At 38.4% G+C, this 27741-nt stretch overlaps 1 protein-coding gene across 1 annotated transcript in view; it reads left to right on the top strand.

Annotated features, from left to right (window-relative positions):
- The window catches only part of BCKDHB (branched chain keto acid dehydrogenase E1 subunit beta), a 132386-nt gene that overhangs the window by 64070 nt on the left and 40575 nt on the right, over nucleotides 1–27741 (top strand). Inside the window, exon 9 of the mRNA XM_075707420.1 lies at nucleotides 13957–14043. Coding sequence (XP_075563535.1) covers nucleotides 13957–14043 — 87 coding nt within the window. The remainder of the gene's footprint in view (nucleotides 1–13956; nucleotides 14044–27741) is intronic.

Here is a 27741-nt window from a genome sequence, read left to right as displayed (position 1 = left end):
CTAGGGTGCTGAAAAGGGAAAGGTGGTGGTTGTGAGGAAGGGGATAAATAAAACTAGCTAGATCCTTTTAGTGTCTCAGGAGTTTAGGTACCTTGTTAGTCCTGAGGTAGGTGCCTCTAAGAATCTGGGGCTTGCATCCTATGCAATATGGGTGCTTTCCCTGCCTTTTTGGGTGTAGAGGACTGCAGTCTTTCCTTAAAAGTTGGCTTGGGGGAACCTCAAAAAACACTCAAACTTAAAACCTTGGATTTTTTTTAAAATAAAACAGTATTGTAGTGAAAAAGATATGTACTGTTACAGCCTGCTTATTCCAGGATTTTGTGGGACAGCTGAAATTTTCAAAACCTGCAACTATTAATAAACAATATGCACATAATTTCTGAAATGCAAAAGGAGGGCTAACTAATCTCAGATTTAAATATTAATTTACTAATAGACTTATAGCTTCCGAGACCTAAAATAAATGTTAGTTTTGAGCATGAGTATAGAAAAAAATGAAGAAGCACGTTAGTTTATGAAGACTCTATTTTGTATGTTTAACAATGTAATTAAAATGATAGGGAATAAAAGCCTTAGAAAAGGACTTCTCCATGGAATGTCAACTGAATGTGGTGATGCCACACAAACTTGAAGGGGGTCTTATAATGTGTCCATGAAGATTTCTGGGATGAAAAGGACTTCTTCAATGGAAAGGATCTCTTTGGTGCAGCATTGTCTGTCTGTATTTGCTGAGACTTCATAATTTTGCTTCCATAAACAGGGAATTAAAAAGTAGTCTAGTGGGGGAAGGAAGGACAAATTTGTCCATGGTGCGTCATTAACTACTGGTCAGACTGGTGAAGTTTGGAAGCTGCCGATGAAGTTCTTGTTTGCTGAAACCTTCACTATTGAGTTTTAGGCTACACGCTCAGAAAGACTGAATAGGTGTATTTAATTGTGGTTAAGTAGGCAAATATAGTTCAAAGTATTGAGGAGTTATAGGTTACCAGTCCAGCGGATTCATGAATATTTTCCATTAGTTCAGTTTCCTTTATACTTAAAAAGACTATTTAAGGAATCTGTTCATAGTTATTACTAGAAGACAATGACTGGGAGATTTAGAGGCATTTGGTCAAAAGAAGCTTTTCTATATTCATGTTACTTATTTCAGTAGTGTTATCCAGATTGTATGTGGGGTCCTCAGAAGTAAACAGGGACTCCTTGCACCGAATGTATATTAAAAATATTAATTGTCACTGTTAAGGAGAGAGTTTCCAGTATCAGAAAACAAATGAGATGTGAAGAGGGTGGAGGACAAGAATGCAATGAAATCAATATAGTGTATATGAAGGGATAAGAATGAGCCAGGTGGGTTTTGTTTTCAAATTTGATTTTGACTTCTGAATCAGTTTTCTTTCCTAAACAATTGATTCCAGTGTGTATATAGCAATTTATCTTAAGGATATCAAGAGGTCATGCTATGCAATTCCAGAAGTAGTTTTCTTTGCTTATCTCTTACTGAAGTTGGTTATTATGTTCCTAAGTATTTTTAGGTTAAGCAGGACTATCCATCTGCACAAAATATAACTTTTCTCCATTGTCTCCACATCCTATGACCGTTATTAGCAGCTACTGTTTTCTTAGCAATTACCTGCTTTAGGGTACATCGAATAGTGTTATGAAAGTATTACAAGAGGGTTTGTAGCAGTTTTGTTTTACAAGAGTAGGTTTACTGAAAGGCATTAGAAAGTTAGTCACTGGTTGATAAAATATCAGTCCTTTTAATCTAGTTTAGCACTCTTTTAATAAAAACTATATCAAGCGGCCCAAACTGTGTTGAGATGTACCCTGCTGTGTGTCATATCTCTTTTCTCTTTTCACAGTCTCAGCTATTTAAATTAAAAGTTGTTTTGGAGAGGAATTCTCTGCTACTCCGTATTGCCTAACACATTGGCAATCTGTCCTTAGTTCTTGGCTTTGCAGGAAGCTTAGAAATCTCTCCACTGAAAATCTCAGCCATACCCTAACAAGGTTGTGTAGGGTGTAAAGGCCATAACTGTTTTATTATCCACTCTCTTCACTGCTTCTTAGGATGTTCTGCCTAGCCCTGTAGCCAACCCTTTTGGTTTTGATTGTAATTTTTTTTAAATTTTCCAGGTTACTTTGCATTACTCCTGTGCTTGTTTTTATTTCTCATTATCTCTGCACCACTATCTTCACACTACAGCATTATGTTTTCTGTGCTATGCAGGAAGAAGCCACATTAGTCTGTCAGAATTATTTTTGGCATTTATAGTGTAAATTGATACATATTGGAATAATAAAATCCTGGTGTGTCAAGGCAGTGAGTTTTATGGTTGAGCTAACATTTCTATTCAAGATGTTTCATATGTGCATCCCGGCTGTGGTCACATTAGTTCTTTATGAACTGTTCCTGCCATGCATACATTTTAAACAGGGGAAAAGATCCATCCTTATGTGGATTTCAAAGTGGTGAGGTTTAACCAGTGCATTATGCGACACCAGCATAATAGCATAAACTATGCAGTCCTGTCACTGGGCACTACCAAAAAGAGCCTAGCTCTGTCTGATTTGCACCCTTCCTTTGGGTATGTATATACATTAATGAGATCTCTTAATCCCAGTCCCTTAATCATCTTTGTGGCCCTTCATTGGACTCTCTCCAATGTGTTCATGTCTCTTGTACTGCGGGGTCCAGAACAGGACACAGTACTGCAGGTGTGGCCTTACCAATGCTGACTAGAGGGGAAGGATCACCTCCCTTGACCAGCTGACAGCAGTCTTCCTAATGCAGCCCAGGATACCGTCAGCCACCTTTGCTGCAGGGGCACATTTTTGGCTCATAGTCAATGTGGTGTCCGCCAGGATGCTCATGTCCCTTTCCTGCCAAACCGCTTTCCAGCATATACTCGTGCATGGGGGTTGTTCCTTCCCAGGTGCAGGACTTTGCACTTCCCTTTTTGAACTTCATGAGGTCCCTGTCAGCCCATTTCTCCAGCCTGTTCAGGTCCCTCCAAATGGCAGCACAACCCCCTGGCCTATCAGCCACTCCTCCCAGTTTTGTGTCATCTGCATCTTTGCTGAGGGTACATTCTACCCCATCATCCAGAACTGACTGAAGAGTTGCCCGAAAAGAAAACTGCAATAATATTTTCTAAATAATGATTTAGAATACAGTTCTGGAAATGTGTACTGAGATTGCCAGGGTGCTCCCTTCTGTGGGTTCTCTCACTGACAGCACTCAGACTGCTTACAGATGCATGTCTCCTGCTTCAGTGAGCACTTGGTTGCCTTTTTGTGATCAAACTTAGGAAAATGTTGTATATTTCATAAAAGAATTATCAGTAAATGCTTTGATGCTGTTTTTAATCGCTAAAATTAGTGTACTTCACCCAGACTGAAAGTTTTCTATAATTTCTGAATGTATTAAGGAGAAGATGAGGACAAGTAAGCATGGTCTTGCTAAGGCTAACTCATGCTCGACCAATGTGATTGCCTTCTGTGATAAAAGTGTCTGGATCTGTGGACAAGGGGTGAGCAATGGATGACACTTACCTTGACTTCAGCAAGGTTTTTGATACTATCTCCCAGAGTACTCCTGTATCCAAGTGTCCTGTTTTCAGCTGGGGTAGAGTTAATTTTCTTCCTAGTAGCAGGCATAGTGCTGTGTTTTGGATTTAGTAGGAGAAGAATGTTGATAACACACCGATGTTTTAGTTGTTGCTGAGTACTGCTTATGCTAGTCAAGGACTTTTCAGCTTCCCATGCTCTGCCAGGTGCACAAGGAACTGGGAGGGGGCACAGCCAGAATAGTTGATCCAAACTGACCAACGGGCTGTTCCATATCATATGACGTCATGCTCAGTATATAAACTGGGGGGGGTTGGCCGGGGAGCAGCGACCGCTGCTCGGGAACTGTCTGGGTATCGGTCGGTGGGTGGTGAGCAATTGCATTGTGCATCACTTGCTTTGTACATTATTATTACTATTATTATTGTATTGTTATTATTATCATTACAGTTTTACTTTATTTCAATTATTAAACTGTTCTTGTCTCAACCCAGGAGTGTTTCTCACTCTTACTCCTCCGATTCTCTCCCCCATCCCATCGGGGTAGGGGGAGTGAGCGAGCGGCTGCGTGGTGCTTAGTTGCTGGCTGGGGTTAAACCACGACACCAAGTTAGGGTTATATGTCTAATCAGATGGACAGCTGGATAGGTAAAATGCTGTTTGCATGATGGGGCCTAGAGGGTCATAGTTAATGGGTAGAGTACGGCATTTTACCTCGAGGCCAGTGACAAGCGAGTACTGCATAGGTCTGTACTGGGACCTGTCCTATTCAAACAACATTATCAGTGATGTGGAGGAGATGATGGAGTGCACCCTCATCAAGCTTAACAGATGAGACCAAATTGATGATGAGGAGGAGACATCTGATATGCTTGAGGGCAGGGCTGCCATCTGGAGGAATATAGACAAGCTGGAGGAATGAGCTGACAAGGAATGGGCTGACAGTGACTTTATGAAATTCAGCAAGGTCAAATGGCGGGTCTTTCGCCTGGGAAGGAAGAGCTTGTGACAGCAGAGACCAGGAGTGCCTGGCTGGGGAGCAGCTCTGCAGGCAAAGCCCCCGGGGGCCCTGGTGGGCAGGGAGCTGAACGTGAGCCTGCAGTGGCCCTGGCAGCAATGAGGGCCAACAGCATCCTGGGCTGGGTCAGCAGAAGTGTGGCCTAGTGATCCAAGGCAGCAGTTGCCTCCCTCCATTCAATACTCAAGGCTCGGGCCCCTGATATAAAACAGTGAATTAACAAAGTTCAACGGTAGATGTGACAGTGATTTAACAAGATTTGATGGCAAGGTACACTTGATTATTTACTGCATAGAGGACAGGCTCAGACAAAAACTGTCAGGGAGGCCCTCCTGTTGAGTCATGAGGTTCAGAAAGGGCCCCCTTGCATTCTAAACTCCTTCCTCAGAGAGGAGTCTGGGTGTGGCTGGATCCAATCCTCGTCCCAGACTTGGTCAGTGGTTTATGTCTAAAGGATTATATATGCACAATCAATCCTTTATATCACTTAGCATGGTATTACGATCTGTTTTGGCAAGGAATCTCTCAACCTTGAGGAGTAGCCTTGAGAGGCATCCCTATTCAAGGGGACATCCTGGCATGCAGCCCGCTGCTGTGCAGGAGAGCTCAAAGGGCTCTTGGGCTGCTCACTATTTATGGGGGTAAGATGATTATAGTCATATTTGCATACGGACTGCAGATGTCAGTTTCTTCCAAATTTGGCTTGAGTTGGACATTGACCAGCACTGTGGTTAGGTGGACACGTTGCCATAAATTAGCCCTTGGCTATTGTGTTTGTTATCTGTCTCCCCCGAATCCACTTTGAGCTGACCGGACACATCCCTCACAACTGCCACTGGTGGTTATCGCTTGAGCAGGGTTATGGGAAAAGGTCAAATGGGGGGGAGCACACTGCCACAGCCCCCAATAAAAGGAAGATATCGATAAGGTCATCAGGATGGTTGAGGGTTGGAGCCCTTGCCCTTAGGTGGATGGCACAGTCTAAAGGGTATAAATGTTTATGTAAATAAATGGGAGAGGCAAACTGTTACACCAATGCTGATGATTTTATTTGTAATCTTCCTTATTAAAAGGAGATGCTTAATCAGATCCTTTGCTTGGAAAATGTATGTACTTCCATATAGGAGGAAGTCAGGATGAACACCTGTTGCAGGGACCTCACTTGAGGTTAGACGCACTAAAGCCTCAACTGCTTAATGCAGTGCTATTTGAGGTATGAGGACCATAATTCTTCCTGGGAACTGTTTTTATTCTGCCGTAAGAGGCTGTGTAAGTTTAAACAGGAGCACAGTAGTAAATTGTTTAAGTGAAACTGATAAGAGAACTGAGAATTATTTGGTGGATATTGTTTATTTTTAGGCAACGTGGATGTTATTTACACGGAGTAACAGAACAAGTTGTGAATGATGACTCCTGAGCAAAATATTTTTGTTGCTTTGATGCACTGAATTTGAGCAATTCATCTCAGTCTTCAGAGAGATTTTTATTTGTTTTGGTCTTGATCTTCTGAGCGATCAATGTAATATTTGCATTTTGGTTGGTAACAAAGGAAATAAAATATATAGACATATGCATCTGCATACAGATAGCTAGATATGCATACTGAAACTGAAAAAGTGCAGAGAAGTCTTTAAGTAACTTTTTTTGAAAGCTTGGTTGTCTCCATAGCAATTTCTCAACAGGAACACTTTTAATTCAGTTCCCATACATTGTTTACTGTACAAAGAAAAGTATATTAATAAACATCGGAATTGTACCTACTATGGTAATTGTCTCTCTTTAATACAGGGTCAGAATTCTCGGAGAATTGTCTGAAAATAGGTTTTGAGAATTACTGCAAGCCTATTAACTTGTTTCCTCTCTCCAACTCATCTAGTAGAAATACAAAATTCCTGTACAGAATGTACAGGTTGAATTCTTGAGCACCAGCTCAGATGTAGCTGGAAATCGTGGAAGTAATTTTATTCATAACCTTTCTGACAACAGGAACAGGGCTCACCAACTCCAGCAACAGGTGATGCACATATATGGGCTTAAGAATGCTTAAAGGGAAAAAAAAAATGTTTGCTGTTTTTGAGCCAGTTGAGTTCTGGACATAAATGCTCTGTGTTATACCTGTCTATATGTATCTAAAATTATATCAAAGAGTAAGCCTTACAAATTTATTATAAATCTCTGTTTTGTGTAGTGTATCAATGTGACTTTATTTGAAGTCTCTTAAAATCCAAATTCCTTGGGACACAGACCCATACTAATATACTAATAATGTTGCCTTTACTGTATCATCTAGTTTTTTGTCTCCAGAGAACAGTATTTGTAATATAAAATCTTTCTTGATACTGAATCTTATTCTTAAACATAATGTCAAAGAAAGCTCAAAGGTTAGAGTTATGATGGACAGCTGGCTGTAAATAAAAGTACAGGCTTTTTTTTGGTTTTGTTGTTTTTCTTCTTCTTTCTTTCTTTCTTCATCCTGCTGGTAGCATCCCCTCCTGCTTCTGCCTTTGGTGCTGTCAGAAATGCAGTCCAACTGTTTTCTGTGTTCCAGATTGTTCCTTCTCCTTCCTTTGAGCTGTCATTAGGATTTTAATCCGACTATATTGGACTAATACTATGGAGTTGGTGGAAGTAGTAGCCAGGTAGAAGTACAGCAAGACTGAGCTTTTAGGAAGAACAGATTTAAGGTGGTCATGTAAAATTAACTTGAACTCTTTTCTGGGATCTTTACCCCTTATTAGAAATGAATATTTGAATGCACGGTAATAACTTTCAGAGAGCTCAATGGAGAGTATGAGAGTTATCTACAACAAGCTACACTTTAGTACATGTTTTGATAATTTATTCCATGAAGCATTAATTGTTTGGTTTCAGGTAAACAGCTTATGGGCCAGTAAATACATTTTTAATACTTTTCTACTTTTTTTTTTTTTTCATTATTATGATACTTGGAGTTGTAATGCATTATGCTTTTAGATCCTTGTTTTCTCTAATAGCTGGTCTTTTACTCTGATTTGAAATTAATTGGAAAGAAGGTTAGACTAACAAGTTTTGGGTTTTAGTTTTGGGGTTTTTTGGTTGGTTGCTTTTGTCTTTTGCTCCAGAGAAAGTTAAGTCATAGTGTCAGAGGAGGGTTGTGCAGCAGGGACAGCCTCTTTGCCCTAATGTGCTCAGGTCTCATGCTGTGCTGAACACTAGTGGAGGGCTGTTCTCTGTTCTTTCGCTAGTCCCTGTTTCCTGTTACTGTTGTCTCCTTCCAAGGACCATGTTTTGGTTCTCTTTGTGAGAAACCAGAATCCACGCCTGTTCGTCTTTGTGGTTTTTGCAGTCTGGGAGCCCTAATAGATCTGCTCGTCCTCACCACGTAAATTACTTATCGCAGATCCTTTTGCTTTGGGGAAGCTCTGTCTGGGCCACCGCATGTCGCAGCAACCTTGGGTGGTGCATCTGCTGTCAAAGAATTCCAGGCTTGTAGGTCAGAAAGCACAAACCTTGACTGCATCAGATGAACAAGCAGGCAGTAATGGATTAAAAGTCTCTGTTTTGGTTAACTGCTAGCAGGAAGACAAAGATTTGTGCTCTACTAATGTGGATTAGTTAAGATGATTGGCAACATTTTAGCTATTTGTGTCAAGTTAAAAAGAAAGTGAATTTTCTTTTTCATTCCCTGCTGTTTATCAGCATACTCATCTATTACAGAACTGCCTGTGTTTTTTCATTTTATTGTTTGAAAAGTTTTGTTTAATGTTTTTCTCCAATGGCCTTCCTAAGTGATGGAATAAGAATGATGTTTTTTCCTTTCTAAGTAGTTTTATCTTTGATCTACATACATTGTTGACAGTGTTCAGCTAGGATTCTCTGTGATGTTATTGCAATACTCTGGTATGTTTATTGTACTTACACTAGCTTTATGAATCTTAACAGGATGAGTGTAAGGCTGACTGTCTCACTACCAGTAATTGAGAAATCTTATTCATACTTTGGGCTGTTGAGCTGTGTGTGATGAAATAATGGTTTGTCATGTCATTTGTTTGTCTTTGCATCTGGATTTTACTAATAAATGAGTTTCAGTTAACTTGGGAGTGTAGCGTACACATGATATAGTAGATTTGAAGGCGCTCTCTCATTTTCCTTCTCTGGGAATTTAATGCTGTTGAAAACTGCACCAAATGATGTTATTTTATTTTCTTTTAATTCAGGTTACTTATTTAATATTTTTTCTTTAATGTTAACAATTACTTTTTCTGCTGTGTTTGAGCTCTAAAGACTGCATAATATTCCTAGCTTTTACTGCTTCTAGGAGCAGGTCATTCTTCTGTGCAACTGATAGTTATAATTTGCAAACTAGATCATGATCATTAGGCAGTTACAGGACTTTTGCATCTCTAGGCTCTTAGGACACATCCTATTCCTCTTCCCTTCTATTCCTTCTCTTTGCATCCTGGTAAAAAGAAAAGAAAAAAAAGGTACTTGAGGATCTGTTTGGTTTTCCACAGATTCCACAACTCCAGCATGGCTCTGGGATATCTGGAAATTAGGGACATAGTAACTGCATTTGTTATGATTGTCAGTATATCACATGCACAAATAGTTCATTGTGTCTGGGGTATGTTGGACCTAATGTGTCATGCTATGGATCTGCACGGGCTTAGTAAATGTAATCCGCAGTGATTCATCTGGCAGGTTATGTTATACGTTTCTCTGTGGGAAATGCTGAATAAAAATCTGGGATCTTATTTCTATCTCTATGCTTATGATATTCAGTACCAAGAATGCTGCTTAGCAATTTCATTTGTTACTGAAACATTAAAAGGAAAGTAGAACTAATGGATTGGGGAAAGTAGCCTCCCTCAGGTTTTACAATTTCAAAGCACAAATTCATTAAAGCTGTTCTAAAAATGAAAAATAAAAAATGTTTTTCAAGGCATTTATAGAAACTTTACCAAGCTAGGCGGTGTGTTCTGTGGGTTTTTTTAAGCTTATATATTCTGAGTGGTTTTCAGTAGAGGCACATATCTATTAATTTTCCTTTTTATATGATTTTATAATTGTTTGCATACATGCTTAGTGTGAAATGTGATATAATACAAATACAATTTCAGTACTTTTGCTAGCTTCTTTAAAATTATTTTGGAAAACTATTTTTTCAGTTATGTGGGGATTTTTTATATTTTCTAAGGAACACGACCAAAAGTATGCAAAACTTCAAATGTGAAACTGAACATCAATATAATTCATTTTCTGTAAGAGATGGAAAATCTTTTTATTCTGAGAACAAGTTCTTTTTAAAGAAAATGGGCAACTTGCCATTGTGACACAATAACAGCCATTTATAATCTAATTCTGACTTTGATCACTTCTTTAAAGGCAGTTGCTGTGTTAGTGAAGCAGCTGGTGACACTGGAGGTGGTGCTGTTGCTATGTGGGTAGAGTAATAGTGTAAAATGCAGCTGACCATCAAAGTCATTTTGGTTTAAGTCTGCTTTCTCCTAAGTAAGGGCATAATATGGTATTGGTAGTGTCAGCACTTAGATTTCAAATTGCTTGGAAGTGCCAGGCTTGCATTGTTTTTGTCTGTCATCAGTGGCCGTAGGAGGGGAGAAAGTGGCCAACGTGACAAATTGAGAGTTGAACAGAAAAGTGACTATAGAAACTTTTGGATAATGAGTGTGGTCAGGGAGGTTGAAAATAATTTGCTCAGCTGCTTCACTGAAAAAACGCTGGGCTGCAGTTCAGAAAACCTTCAGAGTGCAATCTGAAAGCATTAGTCTTGCAAAGGCATTAGGGTGGTTTTTTACATTTCATTATCAGGATGATCATGCTGCTAGCCTTTTGCTCTGATGCAACGTCAGTTGTCATCCTTGTGGGTGACACCAATGTAAAACAGTCCTGACAACGATATTGAGGTGGAAAAGTAGTCAATACTGGTTTCTGGTTTTGTTTTAGTGTTAATTTAGTAGTTGAAAGCCCTAGAGTCTTTTCTGTAATGACTGGAAAAAGCACAGGTGACAGTGGTCTGCTATGACCTGAGTCTTGGGTTTAATATTTAATACGATTTTTGATATTTCTATCAAAGATATGGAAAACATTTCAAATAGTTACTGATAAGTTAGAGCTAACAAACAGCTGGAGAAATAGATAAAACAGACACTTAGTCACTGATAAAAAGAAGGTAGGTTCATTAACTGAGCTGGGTTCAGGCACACAATTATTTTTCAGCATATCCAAATATAATTTTGTATCTTGAAATAATAAGTGCACACTATATTTCCATCTTTATTCCAAGAAGCAGTTATTCTTTAATGACAACACCCTCTTTCCCAAGAACATGGAATTACAGTCATAAGTTGAAACTGGACTCATGTTGTTATGCTTTGGCCAAAAGGCCTCATACATCCAAGAGCTGCAGAATCGAGGTTATATTATCTGCGTATTTGGCGTTGTTCTGAAAAAGGCTGGAATGCTGGTTCCAGATGGGTGTTCTTCAAGAAGGACATTGAAAACTGGAGATGATTCAGGATAGGGTTGTAAAAATGATGAAGGAATTGGAAGTGTGCTGTATGCTGAAAGATTTAGAGCTCAGTCTGCTTAGTTTAGCAAAAGTGTGGTTAAGAGATTATTTGATCACAATCTTAACATATTCATGTGGGGAGCAGAAATGTGATAATAGATAGCTTCTCCATCTAGCAAACAGAAGTAAAATAAGAACCAACAGCTTGAAGTCAGTCAAATTAGTTTGGAAATAAGGTGCAAAATCTTAACAGGGAAGGCAGTTAAACACTAGAACAACTTACCAATAGCTGTGATGCATTTGCAAACAGTGGTATTTGGAAATACCATAATGAAGCTTGAAAGTCTTTCTGAAAGACTCACTGTAGCTTTGGAACAAGTGTTAACTGTGAAGTAGAAATTGATGCAGGGGAGCCTGTAATATTCAGGAATTGCAATACTCATATCCTTCCTTAAAGTCCGTGACTCTATTTGCAGTGCAGTATAGTAGTTAATTTTTGCTCATTTTGATTCTGGTTTAACCATTAGGAGAATTTTTAAGGTATTTCTACATGGCACAATGTGGTGCAGGTATCCATGCTGACCCTGAACAAGCTAGGATGGGTACTAAAAGCACCAAAGCTATGCTAGCATGGTTTCCCACCAGGAGTGATATATAGTGCGTTTTAGCAGGGCTGAGGTGCTTCTGTGCAGTGCTTGGTGATCACAGCTGCTTGATTGCTCTTAACAAGCTCCTACAGGCAAGGAATCCTTGAGGCCCTTGGGAATCATACGTAAAAATAAGGATTTCTCCTATAGGAGAAGCAGGTTTCCAAAATGAGATTCCCCCCCCACCCCCCCTTTTTTTTTTTCCCTTTATTTTTTACATGGGTTCAATTTGAGAACAGATAACTTCATGCAAGAAAAGTTATCAGTTACTTAGAGCAAGAAACCGTATTGGACTCAGGAAACCTGTGGTATGAAAATAATTGGAGACTGAGACACAGTGAAGGAATACATTAAAGGCCCTATTCTTAATCTTTCCTAAACGTCAACTTATCTCCGTTGTGGAGACAGGATACTGGACTGCTGGATTATTGGCCTGATCACATGTGGATTTTCTTAGGTACTTTCTAACAGTGTCTGTTTCATACTATTAAATTCTGAGAAACCAAACCTGTAATTTTAATGATAGCTTGCAATGTTTCAAAGTTTGAACCTCTCAGAACAAATATATGCAAAAGAGTCTTTGTTTAAAATAAAAGTAAGAGCATTCTCAAAAAAAACACCCTCTTTAAAACTGATTAATTGTATGAGTTTTACCACAGCAATTTAAAACTGATTGTATCAGTTTTATCATATCAGCTTAAAGCCGGAGTGTACATTTTGTTCATTGAACTGTCATTTTGATGTATTGGACAGATTTATAGTGCAGTTAATGCCTCTGCTCTTTAGATATGAGTTTCCAGTGCTGGCAAAAGAAATTCAAGAAATCAGCCTATGTAACTGTGGATTACTTTCCAATTGTTGAAATGCCTTTTCCTGTCTTGTTTAGCTCTGAATGTTGTCAAACCACTTCATAGTACAGTATATGGATCATCTTGTTTATAGGCCTATGAGTTGCCAGTACATCTGTGGATGAGCTACTTAGAGCCATTGATTGAGTCATTGCTAGAAAAGCAAAAGAATTAGAAAAGTGCTTGAATCAGAAGGAAAACTGTATAATTAAGGCATTGCCTTTATGTATTCTATTATGTAGACAACATGAACCTGCCCGGCTGCAGAATGTGCTGGTGTAGACATTAAATTGAAGATCACAGCACTAAGAAAGTCTGACCTAATAGCTAGCACTGTCTTGGGCTTTTCCACTGGATAGCTAATCGTACACCAGCAGTACGCTATGTACTTATCTTAAAAATCAGACTGTAACTTTTCTTGAAAGAATAACATACACATTATTCTTATTTTTTTTCTGATGTGCATCTCGAGAAGTTCATGAAACTTTTTTTATGCACCTTATGAAATTATAAAATGAGTATTATGAAAAGTGAGCCTTTGCTGCTAGATTTCTGCCCAAAGGTATCCGATATTATTTGATTCTAGGCAATTTAGCATGTAGTTGCAATAAACTTCAAGATATTTGGGTGTGGTGAAGCTTTATACTCCCATGAGATTAAAAATATTTTGCTTTCATTATTATGTTTCACAATGAACCCAGATTGTTTTTTTATTAAAAGATGCTTAGATCACCTTCTGTATATATTGTGCTATGTAACTATTTATAAAGTAGATCACATAAAAACTGCGCATTGAGATGTAAAATCAAGATAGAAAATGTTGCTTCTAATTGCCATGTAAAACTTAAATAAGCAACATTAACCCACGATTGTTTTCTGGCTAAAATTTTTATTTAACAGTTTTACTTTCTGAATAGTTATGGTTCCTGACTTTACCTAGGAACTGGTTGTGTAGAGATATGTATCAGTGAAGGATTTCTTTACATGTGTGTCTTTTAGCATTTTCAGGATCCAAGCTTTTACTGACTTCTTGTTAAAATCCTTACTCTCCTTCAGAAATATTACAATTTGCATTGATAGGGTAAATTCATACTCAGTGGAATCAATTTTTATTCTTGATATTTGCTTAAAGTGGAGTGGAAGATGTGAACATTTTTATGGTAAATATAAAAACATCTTATTAATTACTCAATTTAGACTTTTAGGATTATTCATCTTTCAGTGAAAATGCAAGAGGGGAAAAGTAGATACATTCTAACACTGCTAATAATGTCAAATATTTCATATTTTCCACAAGTTGTACAAGTAAGAAGTCACAAGAGGTGTAATTTGATTACATTTTTGGGGTTTGTTTTTCCTTTTCAGTCGGTGGTGAAGACTGGGCGATTGCTGATTAGCCATGAGGCTCCCTTGACAGGAGGATTTGCGTCTGAAATCAGTTCTACAGTTCAGGTACACAGGTTATTTGTATTTAAGTGTTCTGCATGGCTGAATATGTTTACCTGTAGAAAGAATATTTATTACTACATTAAAAGTTGAGTTTTTCAAGTTTTTTTAAGTTATACTTTTTTACATTTTTATTAAATTTCAGTTACGTGGATGCTTGCATTACTTTATCTGAACAGCTGAGAAACCATGTACCTACCAGGCACTGTGAATAGCATCTGCTAAGCTAAAAAATTTAACTTTCACTGAAAAGCAGGGAGGATGTGCTGTCAGGTGCAAAGGAAAAAGCTTTATGTATAGTCTGTTTCTAATGTTCTTTTTTTACCTTCCTCATATTTTCATCCCCAAAGCTTCTTAGAAATATTAAAATGTTGAAATCAGTCACAGAAAAAGCACCCAGGTCCAGTGCAGTATAATGTGGTGTTAGCCACAGTGTTCAGAGACCTCGTTAGGAAAGCAGTCTGCAAAAGTGGTTCACGTATGGCTGTGGGCTCACACATGTGTAGAGCTTTTGTATGCACAGAACAGCTTTGAAAGGTTGAGATGTACATCAGTATCAGTTGTCTGGAGCCATTAGGCTTTAACTTCTTTGGAAGTCCTTTTGAGCTTTCTGACATGTTTTATGTCTGTACTTGCATACAGATTCTCCCCTTCACTTGATTTCTTTCCTATGCACATCAGTGGTACTGGTTTATAGAAACATCTAAATTAACTGTGTCCATCGCCGCCTGATTACTATTTTCTGATTATTCTATTCTTAGAGCAGTTAAATTACAGGACTAGAGAGAAATGGGATTCTAAAATTCACAAAATATAAACCATACAGGCAGTAGTTAAAGCTTGGGAATTAGCCTTTTTGTAGGAGGGAATGGAATTAATTTTTCTGGGAATGTAATTTTGAATTAAATATGCATAAGGAGTCAGAAAAATGTTTCTTGATCTTTGTGATACAATTTCTTTTAAAGAGTATTAATTTTAATATAATTATATGAAGATCATACGAAGATCATTTTATATGAAGATCATTTTGTCTCTGTTAAGAACCAAATATTTATCATCCTTCTGAGTAATTAGTATTTGACCTCCCTTTTTGACCTCTTTTACACGTAGCCTCTTTGATTAAAATAGGTCTAATAAAGTCATAAGGTACCGCCAACTGTGAGACCTGAAAGTGATAATTTTTCTTAAATTCTTACAAAAATGTGAAATAAACTCAACCAAAAGAGCCTGTCTTTTAGTGTCTTGTGTTATTATTAACACTTGAGGAGAAAACTATTCTAAGCTGTGCAGCAATCTCATAATTTACTGGCATAACAAAGGAAAGCATATGTGTTGGAGAAAAAAGTGAGTTGAAAACAAAAAAAGCCTATCAGTAAATATTACTGGAAGAGCATGGGATGCTCAAAGTATTGTTGAAACTACAAAATGAGTTTTTAATCTCCTCAGACCTCCACTAAGAAAGGTGCTTACCTGATTGATCCATCTTGGGGCTGTTTTTCATATCAGGGGTGTATCTTGACAAATATAACTTATATAGAAAACAAAGTTTAAAATGCTTTAATAAAGGGCTATTTATTTCTGTCAATATTGAAAGCAAATATTTGTTTCATGATAGTAGCTCATAATTTTATATTAATATTTTTTAGGAAACTAGTATTTTTATCTTGAGAAATATTAGTTAATTTATCACCCATGCTATCTCAGAATAAATTGGAATATAACTCTTTGGCATTGAATTTATCCATGGCGAGTTTCTTTCATATAAATTGGTTGATTTGAATCTGTGTTATAACCATATTGTCATTAATCTTTGTATCCATTCTTGAAGATTTTATCATCCATACTAAAATTTTGATACCAGTTATTTTTAAGAATATTCATACTGCAAAAGAGAGTAGAATAATATTTACAAACCATTACAACTTTTTAAAGAGCAGTATTGCTTTAGGCATAATGAAGACCTTGCTTTTTTTATTCGGTTTAAAACACTTGATCTCTAAATGATCAAGTTAAGTCCATATGTCTAATATCACTGTGCTGTAAAAATAAAAACAAAAAGTGAAATTCTCTTTTGCTGGATACAGTGCATACTGAGAATGCCAAAAATTGGGGATTGCAGTTGGCTTTAGTTTCCTCTTACACATGGAAGTAATAAGACTTCAATAAAGTGTGTCCAGTTGGATTAGATGGTTAGTTTCCATATTGTTATTCCATCCTTGCTGTGAGGTCTCTCTCCATAGAAATAAGGTGAATAAAAGTACATGGGTTATTTTAAAAGTTAATTGTCACAAACACTTCATAGTGATGTACACTTCAAGGAAAAGAGTACGAATGGAAATGATGGCTTTCGCTCATGAACTACAGGAGAAAACTATATTGAACAGTTTCCTTTTTGCATATGAGAGACTAAAAGCAGTGTTTGGAGAGGGTATTGAAGAAGATTTGTTCTGTGTCAAATACAGAATATTTTAAAGGGGCACATTATTGCATTAAGTAGTCATTTACTCTGATTTCTCAAACTCATATAAAACTAAGAACAGGATGAAGTGGTGTAGTTAAAACTAGGTGATACGACTTTGTCCTTTGTACTGATGTTTCATATGTGATCTCAACGGGTATTCTGAAGTGAGCAACAGATGACAGGATAAATTCAACACAGGTACAGTTAATACTTCATATTGATTATATTCTGTATAAAAGCTTGCAAAACTGTCACATTCAGCAGGGAGGGCACTAAACTTTTGCTTAAGGCATACGGTTGGAGCACAGTTTGAGAAGCCTTGGAAAAGGGCCCACTGAGATGTCACTTCCAAAATAATGAGGCATTGGGTGTGGAAAACATCAGTACATTAATCACTTGTAATATAAAAGAATGTAAATCCATCATTTCTGTCCCTGTTTTCAAAAAAAACGGGGGGGGGGGGGGGGGGGAGAAAAAGAAAACAGAGAAACAGGATGTTTTCAAAGAAGGATGAGGGAGAGGAAAAAAGGGAGAGAGGAATGTGATAAAAGGCTCATCTCGCCACACGCAGGCACGTGCAAAGGAGCCCAGAGGCACAGCGGCAGGCAGGGGAACCCCAATAACCCAGTCCGGGAAATGGAGCCCCTGACTCGGCTCCTGCCAGGGCTGTCCCCAGCCCCATGGACCAGGATGGGGACACCCAGCAGCAGGAGTCGGGGCACTCTGGACAGCTCTGCAGACTGAGCGGGGTTGCTGCCTGCCAGAGTTTGGGACTCATTGCAGGATGCAGGGAGGAGCATTTTGGAATCATACAAGACATATGGGATGTTTAGAGGAGGAACCAAAGGTGGGGGGAGGTGGGGACCAAGGTGGTTTGGGGAGGAATAGATATGGGAAAATTGAGAGATAAAGGGATAAAAATGACTGACTGGCTGCATATAAACAGGCTCGTTGGCATGACTGGCCGTGCCCTGTGCCTGAGCAGCATGATCTGTCCTGTCTTCTCATTAAACTCCATTTCTAACTATTTTCCTGGGCAAGACTATTTCTATTCTGTGTGCATGTATGTGTATGGAGGTCTGAGTGCCAGCCGCTGGAGCCAGAGCATGGTCATGGGGGCCAGTGGGCCTGGGGTGCCAGCCTGGCAGTGGGTGGATGTGTTGGTGTATGTCACTAGCAAATATCAAGCTGGACTAGCTGAGTGTAGATTAAGTGAGCTAGGTATATATATGTATATGTGTGTGCGTCTCTGAGAGTGTCAGCTGGAGGAGTTGGCTGCTGGAGGAACCAGGATGTCCAAGCCAGCTACTGGAGAGACCACAAGGTCTGGGGTCAAATGAGAGAGCCATCGGTGTGTGTCTGGCAGTGAGTGAGACAGCAAGGGAGGTCGAGGATCCAGGGTGAGCTGTGGGACGGACTGCGGTGTCGAAGCCCAGTTGCTGCAGGGATCTGCAGCGTGTGTGTGTCTGTGTGGTGGTGTGTAAGTTGGGGTGGATGTCTGTCCCACCAGCTGGAGCGGGACTGTGAGTAGGGGCTTGTGTGTGCAGGTGCCAGCACCTGGAGAGACTGAGGACCTTGGTCTTAGGAACGTATATCAGGGTAATGCAAGTGCATGTTTTATTATTCTACCTTTCACTTTTGTTAACCTTCTGACCACTTTATTTTAATTAATTTGTGATGTTTCACCTTTTTACTGTTCCTCTGGAACAGCTACTTATAGGTGAGGTTGACCAACCTATATGCCTGTTGTTTCTCTAATTAAAGCAATGTTTCTGAAATTAGGTTAAGCTCTAATCCATGGCTGTCTTTCAGTAGTGCCCCTGTGGTAGAAAACTACCTTACAGAGCTTGCAGCTTGCAATCCCACTTCCTCCTTACCATTCTTGTTTTATCAACAAAATGAAGATGATGGTGTGACACAATTTCGGAAAGCAGTGGAAGACTTAGTAGGGGACTATGAAACAATAGGTTCTACAAGGGAAAGTGAACTCAGTTGTGTGAAGAACTAATCCTTGGTTTTAGAAGTCTTTTGTGCTTGCAATGGTTGATGACCCTTTTATCAGATCTCTTTATTTGTAGCTGCTACTAGTTCAACAGTGTTCCAATTTAAGTTGCAATGTGTTGCTTTTTTCTTGCAAATGAAGGGATTATTATTCTAGGTTGCTTTTACTGGGGTGAACTTTTGAGCATAGCTGTATTGATCTCTTTGTAGATGTATCGATCTCTTTGTAGAAAGATGAGTTCCTTCTGAATGAAGCACTCCTGTTGAGCTTGCAGTGTAAAGAGGCAAAAGAATCCAAACATAAAGCTGTAATCCTGCAGTAACCAACCATCATCATTTAAAAGAGTGCTGTAGAGAACAAAGGTTTTGGTTTCAACAATAAGTAGTTATTGAAAGGCTCATCTAGAACTAACTTAAAGGTGATCTTTTTTAAGAAGTCATTGCGATCATCTTTTTGTATTATTTTAAAATTACTTATCTTTTACCCTGGGATGTAATATATTAGAAAGCTAAATTTACACTGAAGGTCTTCTGAATCTTACTGTGGTCTAAATAACATATCAGATTTGAAGAGAATTCTCAGATTCTGCTTTTGGAAGGACTTAAATGAAACCTTTTTTCTTTCCTCTAAAAGTAGGTGGCCTTTGAATAGGAAATCTCAAACACTTACCTTTTGTTTGTACTTAATGTATTAGAAGAGAGTTTTTGAAATTTGGGTATGGCTGAAAATTTCATGGCAATCTGAAGAATGCTGTTTGGTATTTCATTAAAAACATTTTGAATTATACAATTTTGAGAGAAATTTCATGTAAGTCTGAAACAAATAGCTTTTATTTTTAAAATTGAATTTTTAATAGTCACTAATATACAGTTCTTGCAATTTGCTGGTTTTATGTAGCTTCTGTGTATGATAGAATGCGTACATATTTTGAACATTAGAGGCTATTCTGCTTAATTTCTGGCACATTTGGGTCCAATAAATAGCAACTGCTTGACCGCAAGACTTTGTCAGGACTGAACTGGCATAGTACAATATGTAATGATCTTTCTTGTTACTCCAGTCACTTTTCTTGTCCTTCTTTATCCAAACTCTTTTACAAAACCTATACTACTGTTCTGAGAAGTGAAGTCAATTTGGTAGAGAATATATTTAGAAATTGGAAATTGAGGAGAACAGAATTAAGATCGCTGGGGAAATTTATAGGTTGTTGTTAAAGATATGTGCCTGTTGGGAGAGGATTAGGATGTATGTACTGACTAGTGGCTTGATTTTTCATTTCCTGGTTTTTAGGCCTTGTATGTCAAATGTGTTATACCATTTCTGCTTTCTGTGGGACTAGATGGGGGAAGGTTGTATCATGGTTGCAATAATATGGTTGTTACTATTTTCTGATAGGACTGAAATAAATGTAGGGAATTAGCACGTGCCATCTGACATTGATCTGGCAAATACAGAAAATGTATGTCACAGGAAGGTCTTGGTGGTTTCTACCTATTCTCTACAAATAACAGTTAAGTTACTGAAAAATAGGAAATGCTTACTAAATTTGAATGTTTTGATTTAAGGAATTTAAAATTTCATTTAGGAATTTTGATCTTTGTGTACATCAGTAACATTATAGCAGCATACACCATGACAATGTATGCTGTTATTAAAATACAAGAAATGCAAGCGACTAAAGAAAGCTGCTAGCTGGCCTGGTATAGATTATTGCTGTCTATAAAATAACCAGTCGGCACAGTGTTTTGTGTAGAGGGTTGAACAGATGTAAAAAGGAATATATTTTCTTCATTCTTGCAAGAACAGAGTAATTCCGGTTTAATTGTGGTTTTCTGTCTTAGTAGTGCAGTTTCTTTTCTCATTGCATGGTAACTGCTTTGTCCCTGGGTTTGTGGCTACGCCTTGTGCGGACCTGGGGAACAGGGGATGTTGGCTCAGCTACCAAAGAGTGTACAGGTGAACGGAGCTCAGTCCTCAGGAGTCCTTCCAGAGGACTCGGAGTGTTTCTCAGAGTTGCACAGGAGTTTCAGTCTTAAAAAAGATTGACATTAATCAGGGGAGAGGTCCCAGCAAATTCAATAAAATAACCTGTTTCTGAGGATTGAGTTACGGGATCTTGTTTTTTCAATTGTTCAGTTCTGTATCTAAAAAATGGATATAATAACCTTTGTCTATTTGGACTGTTGGTGTTTTAGATTTCCTCCTGCTGCTGCAAAATAAGGCCTAATCTCCAGTAAGTGGTGTAATTTCCTGCTAGTGTGTGACATTAGGAGAAACTATTAGACAAGCTATTTTTGTGAGAAGCATTTCAGGAAAAGGAAAAGTGGATATGTCTAGGAATGCTTTTCAAAGATGTAAGAGTTTCAGAGCAAGTTTATTCTAAAGCAGGTTACCATAGAAAGAATTTGCCAAAACAAAAAAAACTTGAACAACAACAACAAAATTTCAATTATTTCAGCAATATGAAGTACAATAGCCCTAAGTCTGATTTTAGACAGGAACTGTCTTAAATAACTATTATTTTACAGAGTCCTAATGAAAAAAAATTCACCTTTCCAACAAAATGCTTTCAGAATGTTTGAACTGAGTAATTTTTCATACTATTGCATTATGTGTCTTTAGAATTTAAAATGCTGAGATATTCCAAACAGTCCTATTATTTCAGTTTTTTCATGAGCTGAAGTTACTCCCAATGAAGCTGTGACAATCCTCCATGGATCTTTGTGGTGCTTTGAGGAAGTGATTGCAATGCAGTATTCCCAAATATTTGCAAGACCAGGTTTGAGTTTCAGATTATGCATCTGTGTCTGTACTTAGTGCAATAGGAACCAATTAATGACAAGTGGTCTGTGGGGTTTATTTTGAAATTATGGTGCCACTTAAAATCTAAATTTAATGGACAGGCTGTAAACCTGTATTAAAGTCTGTCTTTATTGAAAGCAATGCTTCCAGTGTAATTGTTATTAATTTATATTTAAATTATTTGATTCTCACAATATGTGTTGAAGCAAATTGCCTTTTGAACTGACCATTGAGATACAATGGAATGTATACATCTCAAGAAGTTGGAGGAGTTTGAGGTACAAATTGTTAGAACTACTTAATTACAGAAAGGAAGGAAATTTGAAATAATTCTCTATTCAGTTGGAGAAATAATAAAAGAAGACTCAAATGTGTTTTTCTAAGTTGATTAGAAAGATGATTGAGCACAAGCCAGCCTGGAGAGCTTTTCGCAGGACACAGACTTTTTTCCACTGTTGAGTACCATGTCATGGAATGGCTAAACAAAGAGGCTCTGGATTAAATGTAACATGGATACCTAAGAAAAAGGCATGCTAAAACATGGAGGTACAGGTGTATGGTCGTTCAGCTGACATAAGAAAATTATTAAATCTAAATTCGTTTTTTTTAACTTTGCTTTGACACAATTGGAAGAGATGAAGGATTGACACAATGTAGTCTTTCATTTATTGTCCTATTTAATTATGCCACTTTCACTGTTTTAGCCCATCTAGCAGGAATCACAGGCTATAAAAGCCTGGTTTTATAGATCACAACATCGGTTTCTGTCATTAGGAGTATGATCTAGGAAATGCTGGTATAAAGTATAAAGAAAAACTGGAATAAACACAGGGAAGTAAATTAAAGTTGGGCATAACATGTATAATAATACCATAGAAAATGAGCAGTGATTTGAAGGAAAAGAAAATCAAAACATATAGAAATAAACCAGAACAATGGAAAAGAATAATGTTATTTCCTAAGTCAGGAGTTGGGAGTAGTCGGGGAAATGTCATCAACATAAAGTTGCCATTCAGTGACTTGAGTCAAAGGTGTATGTGAAAGGTGCATGAAGATGTTCCTTGAGTTTATAAAATATGAATATAGGCAGTTCAGCAAACCCCCAATTTATGATGCAGCAAGTCTGACGTCTTGCATAGTGTTGAATGTCATCAGCATATTTTGAGAAGCAATGTAGAAAATAAAAGTGAATAGACAAAATGTTACAAAACCAAGATTTCTCAAAGGAAATAAAGCTGTATTATTCATCAATAAAAACCTGAAGTTTATATACTAAAAAAATGTTTAAAAAATAAGATTCAGCAGTGATACTGAAAAGTTTGGTAAAATCAATATAAAAAAAATGATCTTTTGTATTAGGAATTTGACTTACAAATTTAATGTGAATCTTTTATACTAATTATCAAACTAAGAGTTACTCTGTATCTTAAAGAGCTTTCTAAAGAGCTTGGATACAGCAAGAAACATTTGAGATTTTCTGTTTTCTTTTGTAAATAGAAGAAGAAGTTTTGTGCCTTGTACTCTGCTGTGTGCCCCCCTCTAGACCTTTGCTTGTGAGATTCTCTGCCACAGTGCCAGCACAGTACCTGGGGCTTGCAAGCCCAGCGGTAGGAATTTGGTGGTTGTGTTTGTCTGGCAGAGGTGGTATTTTTCTGAACCTGTATCACTTTCAAAAGGGAACCAAAATCCAACAAGCAATGAATGTTCCCAGAGTAGTGCCTGTATTTTCTCCACGCTAACCTTTTGAGGCCAAAATTGTTCTGGATGTTACACCATAGTCTCTTAATATAGTTTGACTCACTGTGTGGAAGTATCTTAATTTTCAACTTGTCTCATGTTCTGATGCCTATGACCCATACAGAAGTCCTGTTTCATAACTATAAGAAATGCAGCAGAAGATTAATGGATTTCTAAGAAGCTTTCTTTGGTGTTAACGTGTCATAAGGTCCAATTTGCTCATGAGACTTTAGGCATTCGTATTTTATTTTTGGTGGACATAGGGAGGAACAAATCTCTCTAAAATGCAAACAGAACAATCATTGTAATAGCAGGCTGTGTTATCAGTTCAGGCTACAAGGGAGTGTTGTGTTCCTCTAGGTTGGAATAAATTCAGTACTGAGGAGAGAAGAATGGTTTAACGAATTGAATATAGCCAAATATTAAACGGGACACACAGTAGTCTGTCTGTACTGTGTAAAACTCCCAAATACATTTCTTAAAATAAGCAAACAACCCCCAAATCCTAAAATAACATTCAAGTTGGAAAATGAAGTGCTCAAAGTTTGTGGTGGATTTTTATAAAATCTGCCCCAAAACGCACTCTCTAAAGTTGTAAACACAGAGTGTTTACATGTCCAATTAGTCCAGTCTCTAGACACACCAAAAATCAAAATGTCTTATTCATCTGCAGCTCAGCTTGAAGTCTCTTTAGCTTCTGCAAAACACTTCATCAAAGGTCCATGCCAGAGCGGGCAGGCATGCTAAGAGGTGTCCCAGCCTTTGAGGTTGCTCATGCACACTCGCTGCTCTTGGTTTTGGGGACAGTCTCATTCCCTGCATGAGAGGGAACACAAACCAGTGCCCTGCCTGCCCTGCCTGCAGGCAGCGTTTCAGCCAGCCGCTCGTGGCACATCCTTCTGATGGCAAATGATTAACCCAAGCTTGAATCCCACTGATGCTGATCTGGACATGGGCTTCTACAGAGCGAGAGTGTGCCCTGCCTACTTGGCTTTGGATCTGTCTGGTGTAAAAATTATGGGTTGGAGTTAGCTTTTCCCATGCGCCATGGGAGTATCCTCACTGCTGGCAGGAGCTAAAGCTGTTTCTTTTCTTTTTTTTCTAGAGAGGTGGAGGTGAGAATGAGACAGGAGCTTGGCAGTTTCCACAGGCACTGAAAAGAGAGGGACAGTAAGTGCTGCCTCATTAGGAGTCTTTAGTAAGTGAGAGAACAAGGCCACCAGTAAGGTTTTGAGGGGCCGTTCCCAGTGTTATGAGAATAAACGCCTGCCCGCTTGGAGTATGCTACACACGCTGGCTTTGCTGCTATGGGATCAGGGTTCACAGGCGGAAGGGGTGGGTAGGACGACAGGCGTGTGCCAGTAAACAGCTCGCGGTGGATGGAGCAGGGAAAGCTCACGACAGCGGGCAACTGGGGACTGCCTGCTTCTCCAGACAGACATCTGTGGCAGGCAGTACCCGGCAAGATCAGGCACTTCTTAGGAAAGCATTCAGCGGGGAAAAGAATATTTTTAAAGCTTGGCATTAACTTGTATGCTTTCTACAGAGTTACTTATTTTCAAGTAATAGATTGAGTAAATGCTTTTGGCACTGAAGCAAAACAGCCCTCTCCTGTCCATTTTCAGCTGTGCTGTCGGTTAGGCAGGGGGCAGCATTTCTTCCAGATGCATCAAACCCCATTTGTCGTCTTCTGCCTGAACTGGTTTTCTTATATTGGTGGGGTAGGCAAGCGTGCAGCCGAGTACTTTTTCATTTATTATGCAAATTATTGAAGAGGCACAAGGCGTTTATCCCAGGACAATAAAAAGTGTTAAAGCGGCAGAATACACTGAGAGTCATTGTGGTTCGTTGTAATCAGAAGTTTTGTCTACTGAACAAGTTCAGTGTTGGATTCACCTTAGTCAGCCGAGTATATGGTGTTAGGTGTGCTCTTAGTGTATTTACTGAGGACATTTTTTCCACATTCTGATATTTAATTTGGCATGCAAATGTTCATATGCCTGAGGCTGAACTCCAGCATTATTGACCTGCTGATGCATCCATGTTCATTCATTGTGATTTATAACTTTGAACAACGTGTTTGGCCTTCCATACACTAATTCTAAAAAAGACCAAAAATACGGGCACTGAGGCAGAATTAAAATTTTCTCTTTGCTATGCACTCCCCTCCTGTTTGCATGTTCATATGTCTAGCTGTTAGAAATCGTTCTCCTAGGGGAAGGAAATAGTTTCTGTTTATATTTACTCTAAGGTACAGTTTGCATTTTCAGAAATACAATTTTAATTAGAACTGCTTTGATTAGAACCATGTTGTGATTCTAACATTACATTTCTGATAGCCCATGGAGCTGATAGAAATGAGAACCTTTTGCTTCAAATAGTGAGGAGGGCAAAAAACCTTCCGTGGACTGCATATCCTATGTTTTCTGGTCTGTGATGTGGTGATGTTTTTCCATTTTTATCTCTAATAGCATGTTAGAGTTCAGTAACATCAGCATTTTTAACTGGTATGTAAACATAACTAATGATGATTTAGGAGGACATCAAAACTATGAACTTTCCTATAGCAATTACGGGTAAATGTTAAAGCTGTTACCGAGCAGGCCTCTATATTATACCTTGTTGCTTAATTCAAATTAATGTAAAAAAAATCCCTTCCATTTTAATCTGCTTTACAGTGCTTTGAAACTCTGACTCTAGTCTGATAAAGATGATCTGTGGCAGGACTCTAGAATAAGGCAAGCCTGCAAAGTAATTACTACCTCAAGGATATTTAACTTCTCTTCTGCTTGAAAACCTAATAATACTGTGTTTAACTTGCTTTATTTTGCTTGGCATTATCTTCTGAATGAGTTATGAGTCACTTTAGAACTCTGAGTAACTGGAGCTTTGAACAGCAATTTATGATGTCATGCCCAGGAGTACCCCGTAAAAGTGTGGTAATGACCTTTCTTCCAATTTCCAGTGCTTTAGAGCTATAAAAAATTTCTTGGGTGGTTGAAGTCACTCGAACTTTGGCAATGTTTCTCAAAACACTTCAGTGGGATGCTAGAATCCTTTACTAGCTACAGGTATACCAACTTAATATGTACTAAGGCACCCTGGCAAGACGGGGTAAAGAATAATGTGGAGTTCTTTAGTTGCACTGTATGTCGGGTTTACTTCTTTGGAGCAGACACTCAGTAGCTTGTCTTATTTACTTTACTGGGTTGGTTTGGGGTTGTAAAGTGTTGATTCATGAAAGCATATTGTTCTGTTTTATCCTGGCCTTTCGTATTTTGATATGGTCGTTAGAAAAGGTCTGGCTGGACCATCAGTTTAGAGCAACAGACGTAGTTCAGAGTAGCATGACTGGAGAAGAGTGGTCCATGGCATATAAAAAATCTATGCAGAATAGAAGAAAAATAGTACAAAACAGGAAAATCTATGCTTGCATGTTAATGGCTCGCTGAAGTTTTTAAAATACTATATATAAGGAACATTGCTTCTTTTTCTTTTCCTACAGGTTTACTTTAATTAATACATAAAAGGCCTGTAAAACAGTGTGTATTTATAGATGTTTTCTGTATGCACACAAAACCAAATTATTTGAGTTCCGTGCTGAATGTATTCGTAGGAGAGGATATAAAAAGAGCATCTTGAACTCTTCTGCGCTTCTGTGCCCTTCCAGAGTGCCGTGAATTTTATACTGTTGCTGTTGGCTACATTAAGATCTTTTAATACAGAAGAGAAAATGAAGGCTGCAGTTTTACTGCCTAAAAAACCTAGTCTAGCAGCTTCTGCTGTGTCCTTGAGAAGGGAACTGCCTGCTCTCCCTGGGGACAGACACAGCTTGTCAGTGGTCAAGTGTCACTCTGGCTTAAAGTCTCAAATCTGGACATATGATTGTAGGGTAAGTTATGACAGTGCTGAGTTTCCGTGTGAAGTTTAGGTGGCACAGAGGAAGAAATTTTGGAATAGCCTTTTTGGTCCAATATCCCCTTTGGATGCAAGTGTGCGCATGTTCATCGCTATCATGTAGGGATGTAGCAGTTAAAAAGCTGCAGTTAAAAACTGATTAAGAATTCCTGAGTAGCAGATGTAAACCCAGAATTATCTCCTGAGAAAAAGAGAATTGCTAATTTCCATCAGTGACGTGAGAAGAATAACTAACAACACTGGGAGAGACCCCTGCATGTCCCTCTGTTCCTATGGCCTTATCTGCGACCATGCTTTAGACTGCCATGGAAAGTTCTGTTATATGCTGTAACACCAGCATAAGAGAATGAATGTGATGCTTTATGTAGTTGGGCTGTGTTTGCTATCACAGTGGGATTTTGAAAGGCAGCTTTGTTGAAAGAGCAATAGCAGTACAGGCATCTGTCTACATCCCACTGGAAATGTTTGTTACTGTTAACCATGCTTAACAGTGAACATCGAAGCAGGAAACGAAGTTATAGGCACACATAGTGCAAGGCATTCTACTGACAGTTATCTCACAAGGAGCAAAAATTGGTGAGGATTTAATGTGAGATGTGACTGAGTCAGGAAGGAAGGTCTGCTTCCACTGTACCAAAGACTGAAGCACCCTTCAAAACTGAAAAAGTTTCTCTACAAAGAGCCAAAACCATCTTTTATTAATCTATATATGGAAGTTTCTGACTCTGGAAAAGTTGATCCATCTAGCTGGAATTGTTCCCAAGATACATTGGCTTGGAAATAA

The sequence above is a fragment of the Pelecanus crispus genome, chromosome 3 (genome assembly GCF_030463565.1).
Source record: "Pelecanus crispus isolate bPelCri1 chromosome 3, bPelCri1.pri, whole genome shotgun sequence".
In the NCBI taxonomy this organism is placed as follows: Eukaryota; Metazoa; Chordata; class Aves; order Pelecaniformes; family Pelecanidae; genus Pelecanus; species Pelecanus crispus.
Note: the sequence above shows the minus strand (reverse complement) of the source record. Positions and strands in the feature narration are given on the sequence as shown.